The sequence below is a fragment of the Periplaneta americana genome, chromosome 1, assembly GCF_040183065.1.
Source record: "Periplaneta americana isolate PAMFEO1 chromosome 1, P.americana_PAMFEO1_priV1, whole genome shotgun sequence".
Classification (NCBI taxonomy): Eukaryota; Metazoa; Arthropoda; class Insecta; order Blattodea; family Blattidae; genus Periplaneta; species Periplaneta americana.
In genome coordinates, this window is record NC_091117.1 from 139,842,555 (window position 1) to 139,867,508 (window position 24,954).

The 24,954-nt window shown below is 36.3% G+C and overlaps 1 protein-coding gene across 1 annotated transcript in view; it reads left to right on the forward strand.

The window, feature by feature from the left end:
• The first annotated feature begins 6,743 nt into the window (after positions 1 to 6,743).
• Positions 6,744 to 24,954, forward strand: part of LOC138701452 (pleckstrin homology domain-containing family A member 8) — a 28,473-nt gene continuing 10,262 nt past the window's right edge. Inside the window, exons 1-2 of the mRNA XM_069828338.1 lie at positions 6,744 to 6,972; positions 20,349 to 20,404. Of these exons, the coding sequence (XP_069684439.1) occupies positions 6,828 to 6,972; positions 20,349 to 20,404 (201 nt within the window). The 5' untranslated portion in view covers positions 6,744 to 6,827. The remainder of the gene's footprint in view (positions 6,973 to 20,348; positions 20,405 to 24,954) is intronic.

Here is a 24,954-nt window from a genome sequence, read left to right on the forward strand (position 1 = left end):
TTAATTTATCAAGATCATCTTCAAACTTTGTTCCCCTCATATATAGGGTGATTCACGAGGAAAAGTAAAAAATTTAGGATGTGAATTCTGAAGTCATTCTGAGCCAAAAAGTTCATAGGAATATAGCTCCGTTTTCGAACGGTTACAGAGAGATGGCTCTTTGATTTCACAAAAACTTCTGAGATTCCATTGTACTAACTCGCATTTCGAGACAGATAACGGACAAATTTAAAGTTTATATTCACGTATGCATACATAGCTAATATTGTAGACGTCAGGGTCGATGTTTTCGCACATTTTCAAAGGTACCTCCTTCTGCTTCAATGCACTGTTGCGCTCGGGTGTGAATCGCGCTCATCGCTCGGGAGAGTTGCATGTTCTTTATGCCGCATCCAAAATACGGTCGATTAGCGCCTCTCTCGTTTCCCCCTTCCTTTGCTATACCAAGTCTTTCATCTGACCCCATAGACAGTAAGTACTGTTCGATATGGTACCCTTCTGTTCGGAAAGCGTCATTCATATTCAGCAACAGCATGCAAGGAACTTACATCGCACAAACCACACACATACACAATATCGACGTATTCTTTAGTCGAAAATGTATAAAGCATTTTGAAAAACATAACTTAACACTTCCGATAACTGTACCTGTATAACTACTGTACTGTAGGTAGCTGACTGAACTGCTGTGAACTGATGATAGTATATTTGTGTTATCTGCGGGTTCTGTGGCAGACAAGGGCAGGCGATTGGACATTTGTAATGCCCCAACACCCGGCTTCTTTCTCTTATCTACATCGCTCACAATGCAGATTCCAATGTTACGTCATTCATTGCGGTCAGTGACCCTGTCTCAAGTTCTCACGTCAGCAGCATATGGTAACTTTTGATTCACATTGGGGCGAGGCGTTTTACCAAAAAAAAAAAAAAATGCATCTAGCTCTGCCATTGTTCGAAAACGGACCTATGTTCACATGAACTTTTTCACTCAAAATGGCCTAAGATATTGTATCCTAAATTTTTTACCCTGTATAACAATTACTTTTGAATCGTTCTTGTGACTTGACTTAATTTTATTTTAGCTGCATGATCACGATATAGTCAGGGGCGTATTTTGCGGACTACCGGGGCTACCGGCGGTAGCCCAAGGAAATTACAAAAGAAATAGTTTATAATATAACATAATGTAATAATTTTGTATTACCATATTAGTTTTACCACAGTAATTAAAATTACAGTAATTGTTAGATTTATATGCGCTCTCTGCTCTCGAAAGAAACAAGTTGTCAAGGCGGCATCAGTGGAGAAACCGCTGCTACGAGGGGTAGCCTGTGACCGTTCCGCTCACGTCGCACAACTGCCCGTCCCCCGCTCACTTCTGTTTCTATCGTGCAGTGTAGGCCGGGTGAGTTGCTGCTCTTATGATCAGTTTCTTCGAAGGCGCGAAGCAACAATACGCTTAGTACGCTAGCTCATTAATGTGATTGTGTTTTTGCAGTGCAGTATTTTAAATTTGTGATTTGATCGAGTGTCTAAGAGTTATATTAATTGTGAATTATTAAGTTTTTAATTTCCCAATTAAGTGATATTGTGAAAAATATGGCAGAACAAGTTTCTGGAGAGGTTTGTGTTGAAAATGACTGTGTAATAGAAGGTTTATTAAAAGTGCCTTTTAACCGTCGTACATACAACGAGAAAGACCAACTCCTGAGTTAAATTTGTCCATGGACGTAAAAGAAAAACAGCGTGAGTACACACGCCATTTCACTTCAACATCATATGCTAAGTGGAATTGGTTGTGTGGTAGTTCTAAACTGTCTAAACTATTTTGCTGGCCATGTTTGTTATTTAGCCGCGAAACTAATGTGTGGTCAAAAGAGGGGTTTTCTAATATGAACTTCCTTCGAACGGCAGTCCTAAAACACGACAAATCAAAAGCTCATATTTATAGTAGCATGAACTTTGCAAACTTTGGGAAGATAAGAATTGATTTACAGCTAGATAAGCAAAAAGCTCTACACATCAACCAACACAATGCTCTTGTGAAAAAAAATCGGGAGATTTTACTGCGTCTTATTAACGCAGTCTGCTTTCTAGGAAAACAAGAATTGGCTTTTTGGGATCATAATGAGAGTGTGGAATCAGACAATAGAGGAAATTATATTGAATATTTAAGTTCCTTAAGTGAATTTGATCATTTACTGGCCAATCATCTTGAGAGTTCAACAGTATTCCGTGGTACTTCTCCCGCAATTCAGAATGACTTAATATTTGCTATAAGTGGGGTTATGATAAAGAACATAAAATCTGAAATAGAAGAAGCACCTTTTGTGGCCATTGTTGTTGATGAAACAAGTAACTGCTCTAATCAGAGTCAATTGTCCACTGTTTTAGGATATGTCGACAGTAGTGCCAATGTTCAAGAACGGTTTATAGCATTCACAAATGTCAGTTCGGGCAAAACTGCTGCTGCTTTGTTTCAGCATGTGGAAGGTGTTATAGCAGAATACAATGTCGGCAATAAGTTAATTGCACAGACATACGATGGTGCTTCAGTTATGGCGGGAAATATTAATGGCTTAAAAACAAAAGTTCAAGAAAAGTATCCTCAAGCACTATTTGTCCATTGTTACAGCCATGTTCTCAATTTAGTTTTGCAACAAACTACTTTATCCATTCCAGAATGCCGCATTTTTTTCAAAACACTGTCTGGTTTAGCTGCATTTTTCTCATCATCTCCTAAAAGATCAGAAAAACTCAAGGAATTTATGAAAAAGAAACTCCCAAAAGTAGCACCAACTAGATGGAATTTTACATCTCGGCTTGTAAATACAGTAAAGGAATACAGAGAACAACTGACTGCTTTCTTTGAAAATATCATTTGTAATGACTCTGAAGAAAACTGGGATGATGATGTAATTGTGCAGGCTCAAGGATATTTGTATTTTTTCACACAGTTTCAGAATATATTTCGTCTTGAAGTCTATGCTAGAGTGTTCGCACATACATATGTGCTCTACAATATTCTTCAGACAAAAAGTCTAGACATAGCATACTGCTTGCAAGAGGTATCAAAGTTAAAAAATACTATAGCTGAGTTCAGACGTAGTGGGTTTCTGTCCATATGGAGTAATATGGAAAATGAAAATTCTTCAGACAATACAATGGAACCACCATTAAAGCGAAGAAAAGGAGATGATGAATTGAAATACAGGCAGCTGTACTACAGCATACTAGATCGTATGCACATGGAAATTACTGACAGATTTTCTGATTATGGAAAGCTTCAGTTCACACATCTTCTAGACTCTCAAAAATTTTCTGCTTATAGAGAAAACTTCCCGAATGAGACACTAAACAAATTATTTCAGTCCTATAACAGTCACTTTGTTCAAGTACGTTTGAAAAATGAATTAAGTGTAATATATTCAGCAGAAGTCTTTGATTTTTCGAACAAACCTATCCATGAAATATTATCTGCCATATATGAAAACCAGCTGAACCAAGTTATTCCTGAAGTCCTTAAATTGGCAACATTAACTTAATTGTGACAATACCAGCTACGTCAGCATCGGTAGAAAGAACATTTTCTGCGTTGAAGAGAATAAAATCCTACTGTAGATCAACTCATACACAAGAATGTTTATCCGGCTTGGCACTGATGTCCATTGAAAAGTCATTTCTGCAGAAACTTCGCAAGCAACCCAACTGTAATTTCAATGACGAAGTTATCAAAGTATTTTCGTCCCAATCAAGACGTCTGGAATTCACATATAAATAGGTAAGGAATTTTATTATAGGGTTTTTAAAATATATTTTGTGTAATAATAGGGTCGTGGTAGCCCAGACCCTTAAACCAGTATACGCCACTGGATATAGTTGGCATCGTTTTCGAAGTTGTTTCTTCTGTAGGATTAGTGGATCAATATCTGGTGATGTACTGTTCATGTTATGTTTATTTGGGTGAAGAGCTTGAAATTTTGCCGACTGTAATGTTTCAGTCAGGCATTCCACGTGAAAATCTAGTTCTCCTGTAGTAGTAATGTTTGGTCTTGGAATGTGGATGTCAGACAAATATTTTCGGAAATAATCCCATCGGATGACATGCCTAATTCTTGCTCGTATGATTTCTTTTTCTAATGTAAAATCTAATTGGAGAAGTACTGGAATATGATCTGAATTCAATTCATCAAGAGTTTGGATTTCTTTTACTATTAATTTAGGAGAATGAATGAAAGAATCAATAATATCTGGTGCATGATGACTATTTGTAGGGAAATTGTTAGAGAGTCTGGTCCTGTAACCACATAATGAAATTTATTAAAGTGCCTCTGCAAAATTCTGCCATTGGGTGTTATAATCCGTGATTTCCACTGATTGTGCTTAGAATTCCAGTCCCCTCCTACTAGGAACGAAGGTTTTAATGATGTTAGTGCATCCAAATCTTCTGACAGTAATTTTTTGATTGCTGGTTGGTATATGGCAGCAATAAGAAATTCCTGTTTGTTGATTGTAGTAGTAATAGTTGTAGCCTGAAGATTTTTTAATTTTGGAGGTGTAACTTCTTATGAGATAAAATGGATTTGATAACTACTGCAGTACTGCCAAAACCTTGTGTTGGGCCTGGTGTATGGTATATGCGATATCCTGGAATACGCCAATTAAATTGTTGAGGGAGTCGAGTTTCACATACTAATGCAATATCAATGTCATAGCGTTGAAGCAAGTTTGTAAAGAGCAGATAATCACTAGAAATGCCATTAGCATTATATGTAATTATATTAAACGAATTACTAGGCATTTTAGTCAAAAAGATTAGCTACAATATCAATAAAACCTGCACAGAAGCTAAATATCTTAGACATCTTGTCTGGTTGGAGTCTAACATCTGTAATTAGTGTCTTGAAACTTTTGATACTATTTTTAAACTTAAGTTATCTGTTCTAAGAAACTGGATGATATGTTTAATGTCCTCAAAATCTGTAGCAGTGGTTTCTTCATTGTTGCTATGATATTGGAAGCCAGGAATTCTCGAGGTTGTTGATCACAATTTAGGAAATGAAGTTGTTGGTGGTACAGGTTTTTGTGCAGACTGTCTATTCTCTTGCCTTTTTTGATATTTCAAGATTTTTGGGCAGTTTCTAAAGTTTGCTGGATGCTCTCCTTCACAATTGGTACATGTAGCCGGAATTTCAATAGGTTTCTTGCAGTCTCTGGTATTATGACCCACTCCACATTTGACACATTTAGGTGGTAAGGTGCACAGTTGTGCCTTATGGCCGAGGCCTTGGCACCTGTAGCATTGAAGTAATGAATTGTTACTTTTGTAGCTTTCAATTGATATTTTAATGTGCTCAATGCCAGTCAAGAGCTTTAATTTTTGTGTCATTTCTGGCGTGCGTGGAATAGTAAGCACCCATACTGGAAGAGGAATTATTTCTTTGCTATTTGTGTCATTATCGTACATTGTACGCTTAAGTTGTCTAATATGTAATAGTGTAATCTCATTCTCTTGAAAAGCATTAATTTTATATTTGCCTGGTCAAAAGAGGGAGATAAACCTTTTAATATATACTTAATATTGGAAATCTCAAATTCTCTATACGTATAATATCCTCTACTGTGGTCTTGAAGTAATTTTAATATAATATTTCATTCTTCAGTAGTGGTAGGTTTTATTTTTAGTTGTCCTTGAGGTAAGTACTCTGCAGAAGTGTCATTATGAAATTGTGTCTTAAATAATTTCATTAGTTCCATATCTTTATTGTATTGCAAAATGATTGGTGGTGGTTTCTTGGTTTTGGAACATTTATACTTGTGCCAGGTGTAGTAGTTTCGGGAATAATACTTGAATGCTCCATTTGTTCAGAAGTATTCAGCACTTCATATGCATTGCTAGTTTCAATTGGTTGTGATTCATGATGTTTGGCTTTACTTGTTTTAGCCGGTAATTGGAAAACATCTTCAAATTGTTGTCCTTGTCTTCGTTTACCTCTCTGATGATAAAGCTTTTCATATTGATCACACTAAACTATCGAGAAAAGCAGAGCTGATCTGACATTCTGTTCCTACTTCACTTATGAGATTACGTTCAAACAGGAGTAGCCTATTGATATCAATCTGCGTTAGTGTATTGCTTGAAGGTGGAAATGGTAAGCCTTTTTCTCTGCATTTCTCTTTGAAATATGGTGCTTGATCGTACAGTAGGCCGACATTGTGAAAAATGTTCAGACTGAAATTGTTATAATTTTAACAAATCACAAAAGAAATAAACGTTTATAACTATTTAATTGTTTGTAGTAACACTAATGAACACAAAACACTATTAACTTAGGAAAATAAAAACAGTAATTATTGTAAAAAACAATAAATTATAAACTTTCACTATTTCAGTTCGAATTTCGCGGTTCCCAAGAATGAACTCTGTAGATGCTGCCATGTTTTGTTACATTAAAAGTGCATCCGTCAGTCAATAGATGGCAGAGTAATGCCATGGTACCTCATAATCTTTGTGAAGGTCGTGTTAGTTTTGTATAATGTGGAACCCTTGAGTTTAATTTTCATGGAAGACTAGTGTAATGCTATTTATTTATGTAGTTTTCACACAGTTGTGAGTTTTCAGTTAGTGAGACTTTTCTATCTAATATCAGATGACAACATGACATAGATAAAATTGAGTTAAAAAAATTCCTATGATCATCGATATCATGATCGATATATTGTCACAACCAACAATGAAGTTCCGAGCTACTTGAAATGGGCACGTATTATGACATGTCAACGCCGTAAAGAAACAAAATCCACAAAGGCAGGCAAAAGGAGGCAAAATGTCTGCCTCAAATGGAGGTATTCCATTTGAAGAAGAAAGAAACTTTTTTAATAGTGTACAGCTTCCGTTTCCAGAAGTAATAGATGGAAAAATTAATACAGTTCAATTTTTGGAGTCTTCCAAAGGTGTTGTCGGGCTAATAGGTGAGTAATAAACGATGTATCTGTAATTTAATTTCAGGGAAGTGTAATACAATGATGATGTGTTTACAGTATTATTTATTTAAGTTTTTTTTTAATATTCTAAAATGTCACACACTAAATTCTATAATATCGTAATCGTTTATATCTGCAGTAATTTTATTTAATAAATGAAGTTATAGGCTAGATTGTTTCTATTTTTACTGCACTCATTTGATAATGTACGACTGTAGGTTACGTACGTAATTTGAATTCATTGTCTCGTGATGAAAATTAGTTATACTTTCTGTTATCTACTAAAAATTATGGATAAATTTCAGAACACGGATATCTTCCTTTTCCTTTTACTCCAAAATTCCAACCTTGTGCACACAAAATAAATTATTTGTCAATGAAAAGTGTCTTATCGTAAGCATGATGATGTTCATGAGATTCATTCGACAAACACAGACAAATCTACTCTTTTTAGTATTTTAAGATAATTGTTGTCAATGAGGTATCCGTATGGTTCCCAGGTTGAACGAGGATTGAGCGTATTCTCTTCCTGCACTTCCAGCCATCTTACATGTCATACCAACATAACTTACGAGGCATTACGAACGTTCCGCGCTAGTTTGCAATATTGCAGCGGGATGGTTACGCGGGTATTTAAAATGTATAAATTCATAGCTATCGATATAACATAACGAATGTTTCGCGCTAGTTTCTAATGTTCGAGCGGGAATTCGTAGTTGTGGAAATGGCTGCAGTAGGTGATCGTATTAATATTAGAAAGCTGAGCATTATTAATAGTGAAAATGAAGCGCAACAGTGGTGCCGGGAGAAAGGTCTGCTTCCCGCAAATATGGAGTGTCCACTTTGTGGGGAGTTTTCGTACTCCCAAACAATAAGGGAGTGCGATGAGACTAATGTACCAGATGTAGCGGAATCAACGATCACGGATTGGTTTTCATACTTGAGGGAAGTGTGTAGAGGTAAGAAAATGAACTGTTATGGCAGATTGGGTTAATTTAGGATTTTACTGACAGGTTAGGTTAGTTTAGGATTTTACTGACAGGTTAGCTTAGGATAGATAACGATGAAAGAATAATGGAACGTATCGTATGATGACGCAGAATATCTGCATGGAAATATCATATGTACTTCGGTACATTGAAATAATATTAGGATAGATAAGGTTAGTGTAGGATTTTATTGACAGGTTAGGTTAGCTTAGGTTTTTATGGTGCGTTACGTAATTATTTGTGACAGGTTAGGTTAGTTTAGGATTTGTGATAGGTTAGGTTAGTTTAGGATTTTAGTGACAGGTTAGGTTAGTTTAGGATTTTAGTGACAGGTTAGGTTAGTTTAGGATTTAAGTGACATATTAGGTTAGTTTAGACTTTTATAATGCGTTGCATAATTATCTGTGACAGGTTAGGTTAGTTTAGGGTTTTGGTTAGGTTAGGTTAGGTTAGATAAGGTTAGTGTAGGATTTTAGTGACAGGTTACGTTATCTTAGGTTTTTATGATGCGTTACGTATTAGGTTAGTTTAGGATTTAGTGACAAGTAGGTTAGTTTAGGATTTTAGTGACAGGTTAGGTTAGTTTAGGATTTTAGTGACAGGTTAGGTTAGTTTAGACTTTTATGATACGAAGCATAATTATCTGTGACAGGTTAGGTTAGTTTAGGGTTTAGGTTAGGTTAGTTTTGGATTTTGGTTAGGTTAGGTTAGGTTAGGTTAGGTTGGGTTAGAATTTTGGTTAGGTTAGGTTAGTTTAGGGTTTTGGTTAGGTTAGGTTAGTTTAGGGTTTTAGGTTAGGTTAGTTTAGGGTTTTGATGAGGTTAGGTTAGGTTAGTTTAGGATTTTGGTTAGGTTAGGTTAGTTTAGGGTTTTGGTTAGGATAGGTTAGGTGAGGTTATGTTAGGGTTTTCTTTAGGTTAGGTTAGTTTAGATTAGGTTACGATTTTGGTTAGGTTAGTTTAGGGTTTTGGTTAGGTTAGGTTAGTTTAGGATTTTGGTTAGGTTAGTTTAGGGTTTTAGTTAGGTTTATGTTAGGTTAGGTTAGAAATTTGGTTAGGTTAGTTTAGGATTTTGGTTGGGTTAGGTTAGTTTAGGGTTTAGGATAGGTTAGGTGAGGTTAGGTTAGGGTTTTCTTTAGATTAGGTTAGGTTGCGATTTTGGTTAGGTTAGGTTAGTTTAGGGTTTTGGTTAGGTTAGGTTAGTTTAGGGTTTTAGTTAGGTTTGTTTATGTTAGGTTAGGTTAGAAATTTGGTTAGGTTAAGTTAGTTTAGGGTTTTGGTTAGGTTAGGTTTGTTTAGGGTTTAGATTAAGTTAGGTTATTTTAGGTTTTTGTTATGTGTTAGATAGTTTTAGCTTTTTTATGCTTTGTGTAGGCAAATCTGTGACAGGTTAGGTTGGGTTAGTTTAGGATTTTGTTGAGAAGTTGGGTTAGGTTAGTTTAGGCTTTTGTTATGCTTTGCATATACGAAACTGTGCAATGTTGGGTTAGGATAGTTTAGGTTTTATTGACAGGTTAGGTTAGTTTTGGAGTTTAGTGAAATAGGTTAGGTTAGTTTAGACTTTTATGATGCGTTAGGTTAGGTTAGTTTAGGTTTTTGTAGGCTTTTATTTGCTATAAGTGTTATTTTCTTTCTGACAATGTGGATCGCCGTTAGAAGAACGAACCTAGAATTGGAGGGCCGAATCATATAGTAGAAATTGATGAATGCAAGATTGGACGTAGGAAATTTTAGGCTGGTGGTCGTATTGTGGAGGGTTCTCGGGTTTTGGGCATGATAGATCGTGAGACGAAGGAAGTGCGATTGGAGATTTGTCCGAATAATAAGAGGGACAAAGATACTTTTCTTGGTGTTATTCGGAAACATGTCGCCGCTCAAACCACAATAATGACGGAATGCTGGAAGGGATATGAAGGCCTGGATGTTAACAATTTCCGTCATTTGACTGTGAATCAGAGCCTCAACTTTATTGATCCGGAAAGCGGTGCATGCACGAATTTGATCGAAAACGCAAGCGATTGAGTGTGGCTGTCGTGAAGTAGTGATGTTTTGTTTTTTACGTTGGCAGTTGAAGGACGTCATTGTGTATCATAATGGCGGGCTTCGAAAGAAAGTTCAGTTGTGAAATTTATGTGTTTATTGTAGTATTATATGCTCCAGCGGAGTGTTTTTCAGTGCGTATTGAATTAATAACAGTTCAGCGTTCTTCACATTACATCGTATCGTGTGTTTCATGTGACTAAAATCGTTTCACTGACTAGAAAACAGAACGTTTGCACTCACATTACGTTGGACGTTTCATTTCACAGGTAATTTGCCACATATCTCTACAGTTATTTTACTTGTAACAATTACCAATAGAATGCTTAAGTTTTAAAATGCATCTCCACAAAAAATTCCATCAAATTCGCTTTATAATTCGAACATTTTGTATTGCAAAATCGTCGGAATCCGCTCAATCCTCGTTTCACCTGTTAACTTATTCTTAGCCATGAAGTATTTTGTGCTGTCAATTTATGTACCACTCTTGAAACTATAAGCAAACATGTAATAATTTGGTTCTGTTATGAGCTTATGACATACTTATTGCTATCTTAACAATAATTTAATAAATTAGGCCAATGAATTCCAGTACCGGTATTTATTTCGTTTGTTAAAGACTATAGGCATAGACTTAATATTTTAGCAATAAGTAATTATGTGTTCCGCACCGTGGCGTCGTGGTCTAAGGGATCTTGCCTAGGACTCGCGTTATGGAATGCGCGCTGGTTCGAGTCCTCATGGGGGAAGAAATTTTCTCATGAAATTTCGGCCAGCATATGGGACCGGTGCCCACCCAGCATCGTCATGCACTTGGGTAGCTACTATAGGTAGCGAAATTCGGTTGCGAATGCCAGGTATAACGGCTGGGGGAATCATCGTGCTAACCACATGATACCTCCATTCTAGTTGGGTGATCGTCCACCTCTGCTTCGGCTTGTGGGCGTGAGGCCAGCAGGCGGCTGGTCGGTCTAGGCCCTTCATGGGCTGTAGCGCCACGGATTATTATAAGTAATTGTGTACATAGTAAGCATCGGCCAGGCCATCTTCCTGCAATCGAGGTCCAAGGAACATAAGTTATGTTACCAAAATATATTATACTTACAAATGGCTTTTAGAGAACCTGAAGATTCATTGTCGCCCTCACATAAGCCTGCCATCGGTCCCTATCCTGAGCAAGATTAATCCAGTCGCTCCCATCATATCTGGTGTTTCCGAATTGGCTCCCAGATTAAAATGAGTCATCGAATTGGCTCCTAAATATTTTCGGATGTTACCTGCAAAGATAGGCGGCCGGGTAGCTCAGTTGGTAGAGCAGCTGGCTACGGACTGAAAGGTCCGGGGTTCGATCCCAGGTGGTGACAGGATTTTTTCTCGTTGCCAAACTTTCAGAACGGCCCCGAGGTTCACTCAGCCTCCTATAAAATTGAGTACCGGGTCTTTCCCGGGGGTAAAAGGCGGTTAGAGCATGGTGCCGACCACACCACCTCATTCTAGTGCCGAGGTCATGGAAAGCATGGGGCTCTACCTCCATGCCCCCCCAAGTGCCTTCATGGCATGTTACGGGGATACCTTTACCTTTTTACCTTTTACCTGCAAAGATAAGCAATTCGCGTCCGAATAGGCTCCCATAAGTTGATGATTTTTGTAATTTTATGTTAGAGAGTTTTATATCTCCGTCCTCGAGTTTCTCGCCTAAAATTTGGGCTAATTTTCGGATTCCATTTGCTATACGACTAACTGCTGTGAGTCTTTCCATTAAAAGTTGAATTCACAGTTCTATTCCGCTCATCCCATTACTTTAAATTTTATTGATGTTTTAATTAGTATTCAAAATAACACATACATCAAACTGAACAGCAAGAAGAAATATAGAATTACGTAAATCACAAATTGAGAAAGAAAACGTTCTTAAAACTATTGCGAAAGAATACAGACGACGTGATATTACACGGATGCGGTTTTTTTTAAAGTGATCTTTAAGTTTTACTACAAATTTAAAACATCCGAAGCTGTTGGCTTAGGTACTGATTTACTGCAACAACATTTTTAATCAGACCTACGTAATGTAGACAGTCCTAAATCTGTTAAACTTGGAAGGAAAATGCTGATGCACTTGAGTCCCTTTGGAGCCAATTTGGATGTAACCGGTAGCAAATTCGGATTTTAGAATTTTATAGTCAAAGACCCAATCCGAAAAATGGGAGTCAATTCGGATGCACCCCATATCCCACCTCCCTCAAATCCATTTTAATACCTCCCAACTACATCTCGGCCATCCAAAAGGTCTTTTTCCTTCAGGTTTCCCAACTAACACTCCGTACGTATTTCTGGATTCACCCATACAGTAGAACCTTTATTATCTGTGGTAATGACGGGGTTAGTCGAAAAAAATGGGATAATCTGTACCATAAAATATTTTAAACAATTTCGAAATATTCTCCGTGATGTTCTGTTTAACATGCTAGATAGTGAGTATCAGAAGTTCACTAATTGAAATCTGGTTGTTAACAATGAATTTTTAAGGGCCGGTCCCATTCGATACGGTTCAACGCTTGGTTGTGCTGAGTTGTTTGTCTTGCATCTTGATAATAAATATTATTATAGCCATGACCTAAGTTATTGATTGTTGTCAGCTTTCTGGTGATGATAATACATCAATATTATTTTCTTTGCTTACTTTATACTGTACTTTATAAAATATACTCGTATTAAAACAATTATATTTTGTGAGGGGGGGATAGAAGTTAACCCTGGCAGGGATTTTAATACGAATTTATGAGAGAGGGATAACTTTCCAACGGGGGGGGGGGAAATCCCCCCCCCCCATCACCTCCATTAATTCACACCCTGATTATGAAGCATTCGATTGTTATGACCATGTTATTTAGGAATTTAAATTTATTAGAGACAAAAATAAGAAAAATAATTAACTATAATAATATTACAATAATTACAGTAATAAAATTACACTAATTACAGCAATAAAAAAACAAAATAAACGTAAATTTAAATCTAACTTAAATAAATAAATGCAATAAAACTAGGACTATAAATAAAAACTATACTATAATAACGCCTAATACACATTATTAATGCATTATGAACAGGGTGCGAATTAAGATTTCTGATGAGGGGGGGGATAGAAACCTAGATAGAGAATACTAACATAAAATTATTATTATCCTCATTCGACATGGCTCAATGCTTGGTCGCACTGAGTTGCTTGTCTTGCATCTTGATTATAATAATACGAGGTGCATCCAGAAAGTAAGTTTCCCGATTTTTTCCCCTTGAAAGTAAACGTAATTAGCCGTGTCAGTTGTGCATGCGTAACAGATCTATGACGTATCAATCATATGCCAGCCGGACAGGTCCCGCCTGGTGCCAGTAGCGTGGTAGCAGTGGTCTGAAATGGAAGCTCTTATTCCTTCTCCCGCCGCCTGCGAGGTTCGGTCGGTGATAAAGTTCTTTAATGCACAAAGCATTGCGCCAATTGAAATTCATCGGCAGCTCTGTCAGGTCTATGGGCCGAACATCATGAGTAAGCAGATGGTGCGTTGCTGGTGTAGGCAGTTTTCCGAAGGTCGTCAAAGTGTCCATGATGAAGAGCGCAGTGGGCGACTGTCCCTCATCAATGATGATCGTGTTGAGCTGGTGCGGCAGTGCATCATGGAGAACGATTACGAAGCTGAGCAGCCATTTTCTGCAGATATCGCGATCCTTGTTGCATGAGATTGTCACTAAGTACCTGCTGTTCAAAAAAGTGAGTGCCGAAAAACCTTACACCCGAACACAAAATGCAACGTTTAGGAGCAGCACTGACATTTCTGCAACGGTATCACGATGACGGCGACGAGTTCCTTGACAAGATCGTCACGGGCGATGAGACTTGGATTTCGCACTTCACCTCGGAAACCAAGCAGCAGTCAATGCATTGGTGGCATAGTGGATCTCCGGTCAGGACAAAATTCAAACAGATGCTGTCGGTACGGAAAGTGATGTGCATGTTGTTCTGGGACAGGAAGGGCATTCTGCTCATTGACTTCCTTCCAAGAGGTAAAACAGTGAACGCTGACCGTTACTGTGAAACACTGCGAAAATTGCGACGTGCCATTCAAAACAAGAGGCGTGGAATGCATACTGCAGGTGTTGTGCTCCTCCATGACAATGCTCGTCCACATATGACGGAATTTGGCTGGGAGTTGTTTGATCAGCCACCCTACAGTCCTGATCTTGCTCCCAGCGATTTTTACGTTTTCTTGCACCTCAAGAAATTCCTGTCCTCCGGTGAGCGTTTTGGCAACGACGAAGAGCTGAAGACGTCTGTCACACGCTGGTTCCATTCACAGGCGGCAGAGTTCTACGACAGAGGGATACAAAAGTTGAGCCCATGATACGACAAGTGTCTCAATTCTGATGGTGGCTATGTTGAAAAATAGCTGAAACATTACTGTACCTGTTGCCAATAAATGTTTTCCTGAAAGTGTGTTCTTTTTTTTTTTTAAATAGGGAAACTTACTTTCTGGATGCGCCTCGTAATTATCCATGAGCAGGCTTAAGATAAGATGTGTAATTCCTAAGTTATTGATTGTTGTCAGCTTTCCAGTGGTGACAATATATCAATATTATTTTCTTTGCTTACTTTATACCGTAGCCTACTTTATAAAGTAAGTATACTGGTTTTAAAACAATTATATTTTGTGAGGGGGGGATAGAAGCTATCCCTGGCAGGGATGTTAATATGAATTTATGAGAGAGGGATAACTTTCCAACGGGGGGGAGGAGGGGAATCCCCCCATTAATTCGCACCCTGATTATGAAGCATTCGATTGTTACAACCATGTTATTTAGGAATCTAAATTTATTAGAGACAAAAATAAGAAAAATAATTAAACTTGAACATAAACCATTTATGGCTAGAGAATGGAAACATAGCTCCATCTTCTTCCACACGATTTGGATCAAGTTCTTTGAAATAGGTGATACACCATATCGGTAGCACTCATAGATTGTCCTGCGTAATAGGTCACGAGAGAAGTCATCACTTCGCTTGGAAGAGACTTTAATCTTCTTGTGTTCTTCATTCGGAGTCTGATAGTTGTCAAGATTGATGGATGAAATTTTCTTTACCATGGTAATTCCTACACCTGTCGCATCCCCAGTTAAATGATTATTTTAAGTTCTTATTTATTAAGATGTTCCCTTTATCAACTATGGAACACAGAAAAATTTAGATTTTTTTCATCACCTTCACAGTCTGTGTGTGCAATCTCTCTTCTTTTACAATAAAAGGTCCTTTTTCTTTATGGGGGTTTTCCGAGACAAAGGTCCAGGGTTTAAACCATCTCTTGTAGGAATTCTTTGGGACAAAAGACCAGGATTTGAATTTTGCTCTTCATTTCTTGCTTCTCAAACTTTCGCACCACTTTCACAGTAAAAAACAGAAGACATTGTTTCAGTTGATCACTGCACTGCATATACATACACTGACTAAACCGATAGAAACAGGAATTTGTCTTATGATTAGAATGTTAGATAATTGTCAACACTACATTTTTCCTTAATGAGGGTCTGGTTGCTACTGTTCCTTTGTCGATGTGAGGATCAGTCCCTTTTTATGTAAATGGCTGGAAGGGGAAGGCTTCTTTTCCATTTCTAGAAAATAAGGCCATCAAGGCTTGTCTCCAGCTATGCCACTGCCTTAGACCATGATGCTAAGATGTGGGACTTCATTAGTGGAAGATTAACTGTTTGTCTACATATTGGTACAGGACATACAGGAATGCCGCTGAGTGATAGAGCGCTGCTATTAGGTTGGTGCATAAATTCTTAGCATTTTTCTGTACTTTCATTCATTTAATAGTACTCGTGGCTAACGAGAAAGTCAGGCTTCGGCATGAATCAGAGTCACGTGATTATCATGGTCCAGTCATTGACATCTTGACAATCGCCTAATATAAATACATGTTAAAAGTTCTAAAAAACAAAGGAATTTCTATATTAAACTCATGTTAAACGTGCATTTATATATAAACTTGTTCATTGTTGGCCATGTTATGACTAAGACTGTGACGTCATGCCGTAGCCTATCCTTTTTTGTTAGCCACGAATAGTACTATAGTGACACAGCTACCATGGCAACGAATGCTACGAACTTATGCATCAACCTAATATTGTGTTTATATCCATGTATAGGTACAAGTAGCAGGAAATGAGGGGAGGAAAGAAGCAATTAGGCACAGTCTGTCAAAATGTTATGTTTTTTTTTCTCCTTTGCATAAATTTAATACATTGTAAATTATTTTTCTGTTTTGTGAATGTAACTTTCTGTCGTGACTTTTAGGCGGAGTTTCCATGATTCAAACATACACATATCACTTAATAGCCAGTACTGTCCACATGATGAAACACTGACAACTTATCAAGTTCAAAATGATTGATATTTCCTGCAGAGATTATTGATGATGTCACTGTAGAGAGAATAATTTGTAAACTGAATACTGGCAAAGACAGTTATCCCTTGTAGCACCTGCATTGACTAAGACAAAGAATAAACTCAAATCTTACAGTAACTGATAGACTAAAAGAAACTGGCTTTGACATTTATTGTTGCTGTTGTGTGACTTGATGCATGTAGAATTTTATTTAATTTATATTAAAAAATTTCGAGTACTGTACATATGCTCTTCTACTACTACCATCACCATCACGACTATTACTGCCCCTGCTAGCCTAGAATTTAACGAATTATTCTAAATGAACTGGAACATTCCTTAATTTGGAGGATCTATAAATGTATTATTAATTTTGCCAGTTTTTGGTTTTCCTTCACAATTTGCATCATGTCCTCCTGCCATTCTCGTTACAATTGGCTCTATGCACCCTCTGATTTGGGCCACACATTTGTGTTTCTCTCAGGTTTTGTAGTGTTTTCATTTCCGCAGAATTCAGGTTTTTCCCTCATTAAGCTTATTCGAAGTAAAGCAAAAGACTTTCAGGGAGGAGGTTTGTTTTTGTAAATTAATTATACTTTTTAATATTTTCATGTACAATTTCTTAAAGGAAACTCTTGCAGACTTGATATTTTACATTATTAAAGGACCACACTTTCACATTCTTTGATGATAATGATGACAAATACTGTATGCTACATGCCTATCACTCGACAGGGACTGCCACACTGTAAGGTTATTTACTTTGAGAATATATCGAGAGCATTGGATAAACAAAGCAGTGTAGCTTGCATGCCAGATGTAGCCAGTTTTTTCTTCTTTTTCGCAACTTCTTCAATTTGCACAATATTAACATTTTGATCACAGAAAAAAATATTATATCGACTTAATTTTGTGCTTCTTTTGTAGAAACTTCACTTTCTAGACCATCAATAAATATTGTTACATATTGCTGTGTTAGCTAATACTCCTTCAAAGCTATAAGACTTAAATTTATTTATTCCTGTTTGTTTTGTTACCATTTTAAAGCATCTGATTTGTACATCTTATCTAAAACGTCTCTAATACGGTACAAGTTACAAGGTAATTTAAGATCTGAAAATACACTTAACACAATCTGTTACCTAGCTACTACAGTACAACCCAGTGGCGTAACTTTTTATAGCTGTGCCCCCCCAGCAAAAATGAGAATCTGTGCCCCTTTCCTTGCTGCCATTTTTTTTTTCCTATTTTCATATTGTTATTTTTTTACATCTAATTCGAATAAAACAATTTAGGCTTTCCCAGCGTTTGATGTAGAATAACTCTTCTCGGGTTCTCAGCCAGGTGAGTTGGAGATTAGCTTCCAAGCTTTCGACGGCTAGCTCTGCCATCTTCTTCAGGGACGAAGCTACTGCCTGAAGAAGATGGCAGAGCTAGCCGTCGAAAGCTTGGAAGCTAATCTCCAACTCACCTGGCTGAGAACCCGAGAAGAGTTATTCTAAAACAATTTAGCATAACAAAATACTCCATTTTTTAAACAAAATTAAGTGAACAGAACTGAAAAAAAATTAAATGTTATAACCACTGTTTTACTAAGGCTACAATTACACAATAATACCTAAGATAAATTTAATGTGAAGCTTAGTTCAAAGCTCTTTTCCCTTCTGACCTTTTGAGAAGCAAATGACTCAATCAAATCATATAGATCAAGTCTTTGGGTCTCTTCAAATTCAATACTTAATACACTGAGAGCACTAAGTCTTTCTTGAGTCATGGTACTGAAACACTGGGATTCATTCCACCACAGGTAATTTGTGTTTGACTACTTGGTTAAAATACTGAGTCCGTTTTAGTCAGTTTCGAAACAGATTTTTCAAGTTCTCTTTCCCTTTTGCGTTTTTCTACACCACTTAAATGTTCATAATTACTTTTAAAAAGTTTCATTGTCACAAAACCCGAGAAAAATGATGAATTAAATCTAGTAACAAGTAGATGTGTTGCTATAGAAAACTTCATTATTTCAATGTGCATTTACTGTTTATATGCTGCGACTACGGCTGGCAACCTGATGACTAGGGCTATGAAAAGGGAGCAGTTAAAGCTATTGATGGTACCGAGTATAGGTGTGGCAGATGGAATGGGGTGAAATTACCCTACAACTTGATGTAAGCAGTTGTCAAGTTGTAGGGGAAATTCACCCCATTCCAACCAACGCAGCTATACTTGGTACCATCACTAGCTTTAACTGCCCCCTATTGATGACATGAAAATACACCACGACAAACAATGTCTCTATCCATAAAAATCACTCTCACATTTTCAACATCGGCGTCACTGAGGCAATCGATGGGGATGTATGATGCGAAGTATTGCCAGTTGGATCATTGTATGCGCATCCTCGGGTTCAGTGATGGAAGTCATAATCACAGATTTCCATATGCCAGATAGTAAAAATAGTGGCTATGCATTATGGAAAATACGTAATGTGGGCCTTGAACTGTGTTGTTGTTGTTGTTGGTTGCTAATGCTGAATTTCTGACAACGAAATCATTCTCTCGCTCTCCAGTATTTTTCACTCAAGGACGCCAAGTTGATAGTGGCTGGGCAGTGGGCCTTGAACTGTAATTCACACTCATTTCAAAATATGCGTCAGTAACCATTGAACATTTTCGGCCCTCCCTGGCCTCGGCCCCCCCCCCGCAACGTGGGGTCTGTGGGGGTGTAAGTTACACCACTGGTACAACCCCTTTTTAACGAATTTCTGAGGAATTACTTTTTGTTTCCTTAAAAGGTGGTTTACATAAAACGGGAAGGAAAGGCTAAAATAACTAATACTAACATGTGTTACATACCAAACATTATAATCATTTAATTAAGCCTACAATTATTACTTAATTATTTATTATAAATTTCATTTAATATTTTCTAACTCTTCAAATAGTGAGACATGAATGTTTTTCCATTTGATTGAATCTGAACCACACTGAAACTTGGCATTCAAAAATTTCTTCTTTCTTCATTATTCCCCATAATGAAGTAGTTGGCAAACCATGTTTTTTTTTTTTTACCCTATGTAATAGGTTATTTGAGGATTAGCTGCAACAACTCATTATTTTCACTTTCTGCCTGATAGTTAATTTCTTCTGTTTAGACACCATTATGACAATGCATAAACAGCATAAACTAACAAAAAAGAAAAAAAAAAAAAAAAACTTGGAAACAGGATCCATACAACTCGCAAGAACAAAGCAACCACTCTGTGAAAGAACACAAAGCAAGACCATAAAAAACAGCAAAGAATAATGCCGCATTACTATCAATTGAGATATAGTATCAAATATGCTAGTACTATTGATTATTATTGAAAGTCGAGTTGATATTCGGCCTTTATTATCACAAACTCCACTTGAAAAGTATTCCTTAAAAGTGGAATTTTTCTTAAACCGGCTTCCTTAAAAGCGGGAAAACGGAGTTTTACTGTATTTATCTTTCATTGTCTTTCGTATTAGTTTTTCTTTTAATAATATTTCGTTTTGTAGATAGTGTAAAAATACCTGAAATTAGTGTGATACATCTTATTTCGAAAATGAGCAAACTAACTATATTAGTGTAATATTTCGGATATTCTGGGATTTAATTTGATCCTCGAGACATTTTCCCCCCTCAGTAATATTTCATTAAAAATTCAAGATTCAATTAATTTCGGAATATGTATGATAAGAACTTTCTTGTGTTAAATATTAACGTAGGTACCTTGTTAACATGTTTCGACCTATTTTCGAATGAATGCTACATTTTAGACATCTCTGGAATATGTTTCGGCCAGTTTTACAACGAATATGTTACATGAATTAAGTTTAGCATTATTGAAGATGTTTTAATATTGGTTTTCTTTCCAGAGAAATTTGGCAAAGTATTTGCTCCAGTAAGATATGATATGACAGGCAACATTGAGGTAAGTTTGTGTTTCATATGTACAGTATGTAGCCTATATTAGATATGGATCATTTTTTGATGGCCAACACAAGATTCGGACCAATCAGGTGATGGATTTTTAAAGGCAATAAATATCCTTGGCATGACTTCAGTTGGAAGGAAAGAAAAACTAAAAGTCTGTATCGTAAATTTGCGGCAAGTAAAATGACTCTGTCCGAGGAAAAATTACCATATACTTATCTCGTCCTCACTCAGCCAAGTTTCCTGCTTTCCTGTGAGCCAATGTTTCGGTTACAAATGTAGACTCTTTGTGGATTAAAGAAACCTCTTAATGATGGATACATCAAAACAAAGTAGAAAAGGTGTGATACAGTAGTCGTTTTAGAGGCAATATTTATAAAGCAGCCATTAAAAACTATTTATAAGTATTTAGATTTATTAGATATATAATGGATGGACGTGTTTGTTTGTAGGTTAGTTTTTTGCAGTCTTTCAAGAAGAAAATTATTAGATTGCCAATAGAAAGATATTTTATTTTTCGTTTCTGAACATCGAAGTATAGTAAGAACACTAAGTTCCTCCAGGATTTTAAACAGGTTTAGTCACATAGTTGTGTTCTTCTGTGCTCTGTGGTAAAACTCACAATGACAGCACAGAGAATTTCCAGTCGACAGTTAACCTCTTGTTATATTCTGTGGATTATGTCCACATCAGTAGCCTTAAGGCCTTAACTCTGCCAAGTAAAATGAATAAATAAATAATAATAATAATAATAATTATTATTATTATTATTATTACATGGTCTTAATGCCATCAGTTTTATTAACTGATAATTGAGAAGCTATGATCTTGATATAGATCAGCATAAAAAAGGCTAAAGTGAATGTACCTTATCTGACAGCCCATCTTACAGCAAGGACAGTCATTCATGGCCAGTACAGCTAGCACATTATGCAGTGTTGTAATGGAAAACCTTGCTATGCATATTCTAAACAGTTAAAACATTAGATTCTCAAACTTTCTCATTTTCGAATAATTAAATTTGTGGTGTCAGAATTGAGACGTCTACCAGAACTAGGTATTTCTGGGCGTTTCTTGCAGATACGGTACTATTACTTCAAGAAACATTTATTTCTTCACTTATTTGAATTTTTCCGTTGAAGTTCGATAACTGCAGCTCTGTTTATGATCACTTTCAGAACATTTATTGGTTATAATTGTGCCATAGTCTGAAAAAATTCCGTGTATTTTCCAGCATTTATTTTCTTGAATTTCTACACATCTGCCAAATTCTCTTCAATGTTTCATTGTAAGAAATAAGAGATTGTTTACACAATTTAAAGATCTTACCCCTACCCTGCAAAGCAGAGGTCAGCATCAGGTTTAGTCAGATCTGATTTCTTGTGCAAGCAGCATGAGGGTACAGACACACTGTGCTAGCAAAGAATGACGTAAGCAGCATGAGAGGATAGATCGGCTCTGGCATCACGTATTGTTCATGTTGCAGTAGGGTCTCAGATCAATAGGAACCTGGTGCAGGACTTTACAGTGGCTCCACTTGCTTAGAACTAGGCAGTTATTTTTCGACAATATTGTGACCATGTCTAGCCACACTGAAATTCCACCTTTTGAACTTCTAGGAAGACTTAAAACTGAAGAATTTAATGGCATACCCAACTCCAGTTCACCAGTAAAAAGAACAATTTGGGATCAGTTTTATGTTTTAGTGAAAAAAGACAAGACTGTCATCCGGGATTTGCTCAGTGTGTTAAATGTAAGCATGTATGTACAGTACTTTGTTACAACTCTAGATTGGGAAATACAAATTTGTAGTTTAAATTTCTTCTCAGGTAGAATATAGAAAGTCTGGAAAAGTCTCAAATACTACCAAAGTTGGCTGTCCGAATTGAAGTTAGTTACAAAATACAGGCAGTTATTTTGCATTGCTATATTATAATTATATCACATTATAAATTTTTATTTTGAGGAATTGTTAATAAAGCATTCAAACCATTTGTGGGAAAGATTACGAAATTAATATAATCATAATGCAGCAATGTGAAATATTTTTTCATCAGTCATGCACTATCACTGCTTGCAGAACACAGCACTGCTTGAGTCAGATTTGATGTCGGATGTTAGATAGAATTCAGATGGGTTCAAGCAGTTGCATACCCAATAGAATATGAACCTAGCTTAGTAGGATCCTGACCTTGCTGGACCATCAACTTACCTGACTATATCCGGCTGATACAGACCACTACCACAAAGAAAACAGACCCACTTAGTGGGCCATAGAACTTAGAACTGTACAGTACTCCTTTGTATGTTAATTTCCATGTCTCATTTGCCGACCACTTCATGCAGGCGTAAGTTAAAACTTCGAGTGATTCAGTATAGGTTATAGCAAGACACATGTGTTTAATCTGTTTAAGAGTTGCTCTATTCTAGAAGCCAGAGAAAATTTGTGGACACACAGTATCTTGATATCTACTATACATGTACAACCAATTTGTGGATTCTTTCTAATAATAATTTGAAAGCTTTTTTGATAAAGTAACTATTCTTTATTTCCCACCCCAAGCCTCATTTCCTCCTCCCTCTTCTAATCCCATTCTGTTGTCAGTCTCTTGCTGTATAGCTTATTAAATTTATTGTACCCTCTCATATTTTGTTCTTTGCTTCTCCTCTCAGAGACCTCTGCAGTCTCATGAGATGTTATGCAGAAACATGTGAAATTTCAATTAAGATGTCAGAGTCCATGGATATCCAGAGTACCGCAATCCTTTGCGCCGGAAATGCTGACAAATCAGCCATTGTTATTCCAGCGCACGCTATTTGATGTATACAATTGTAAGGGAATGAATGTAGCTTATGTAGCCTAAATCAGAATCAGATATTTTTAATTTTAAGGGCCACGGACACTGACCTAAATTGAGTTTTACTTTAAATGTTCCTATCCCAAGCGGTTGAAATGGAATAACAGTAGTGGCCAATTGTGCTACTCTGGGTATCCACGGACTCTGTAAGATGTCAGCCTGCAGAGACATCTGTCCGCAAACAGGGAGCTTTGTTGGTTGAGAAACAATGTATATTGTTATTATTATTATTATTATTATTATTATTATTATTATTATTATTATTATTATTATTATTGTTAAATTTTATATTATTTTTTAAATCTTAAGGAGACACTCAACTTAAAAATTGGAGAAAAAGTGTCATAGAAATGAAAAAATTAAATTTCTACACTAATTTACGTGACAGAACTAAATCAATACGCAGAATTCTTCCCCTATTCTTTGAGAAGTCACAGTCAAATGCACAAAGCCAAAAAATAAAAAATGATAATTAAAAGTGATATTTCAATTAATGATTGATTAAAAATTGAAATATTTTTTATTTGGAAAAGTATTGGATCTAATGAGCTGAAATTTTGCATGTTACTTTCTATGTGTATATTAAACTTTTTCTCCAAATTTGAAAAAGATTGGTTAAATAGGAAAAAAGTTCCAAAATATAGTTGAGTGTCCCCTTAAGTCTACAACATGAGAATCTCAGTTTTATTTCCTATACGAAATAAACCAAGCTGAGGATTTTTATCACCCTTTAATAATTCATTGCCTTGGCCGATTTTGAACATGTGAAGGATGGTAGGCCTACAGTTTTTCTCTGCCTCCATGCAATGTCACAGCTTGCGGAAGTTTGCAATGCTTTTTAATGCTCTGATGCTCACGTCTAAGATAAGCCACGTGAAATTTACCAGTCACTTACCAGCAGAGATATAATAAAAGAACTGTAAACTCTAGACCACCAACAATTACTGTTATTACAGCCCTTGAACTTACATTGTTGTTGTATTTGACCAAAAAATTTTATTTGGGAGCAACTTTCAACATTTTCATCCATCATCTCTTCTTATTCTTCTTCTTCTTCTTAACCTGTTCTTCCAGTTTCCATTAGGAACCTTTTATTTTGGTTGTATCAACATTTCATTTACCTATTTCTTTGTAAGTTGTACTAATTTTAGGAGCATCATCATTTCTTTTTTGTTAACTTCATTACTTCTATTAATGTTTTCTTTAATCTAATTTGGCTGATTATAATGTATCCTTCAACAGCTCTTAGAATGTAATGTAGGCGCTAATATTCATTTTTATTCTGAACCAAATTTTTGAACCCTGCAACAGTGTTGGTGGCATCATAACCCTACATACAGAATTTAATGAGCTGCCTTCTTATGCATTTATTTACTTCAGTTTTTAATGTACGAGGTGTAAAAAGAAAATCTTGTGACACTGCAAAGTATAATTTTGATATATTAATGGAAATACATGTTTTCAGCATTCCTGATACCGAAAAGTAATTTTTGGCTTGGCTTTTGTCTGCCTATATATATTTTTTTTTAATGTTGAAGTAGTCTGCAGATATTATCATAATACAATGCACATACCATTTAGTTCATTAACTCTAGAAGAGACAAGACTAATAAAATTGTAATGCATGATGCATCTGCAGTTCAGCTATGTTGTAATTGTAGAATAATCACGAGTTTTCGGATAAAAATTT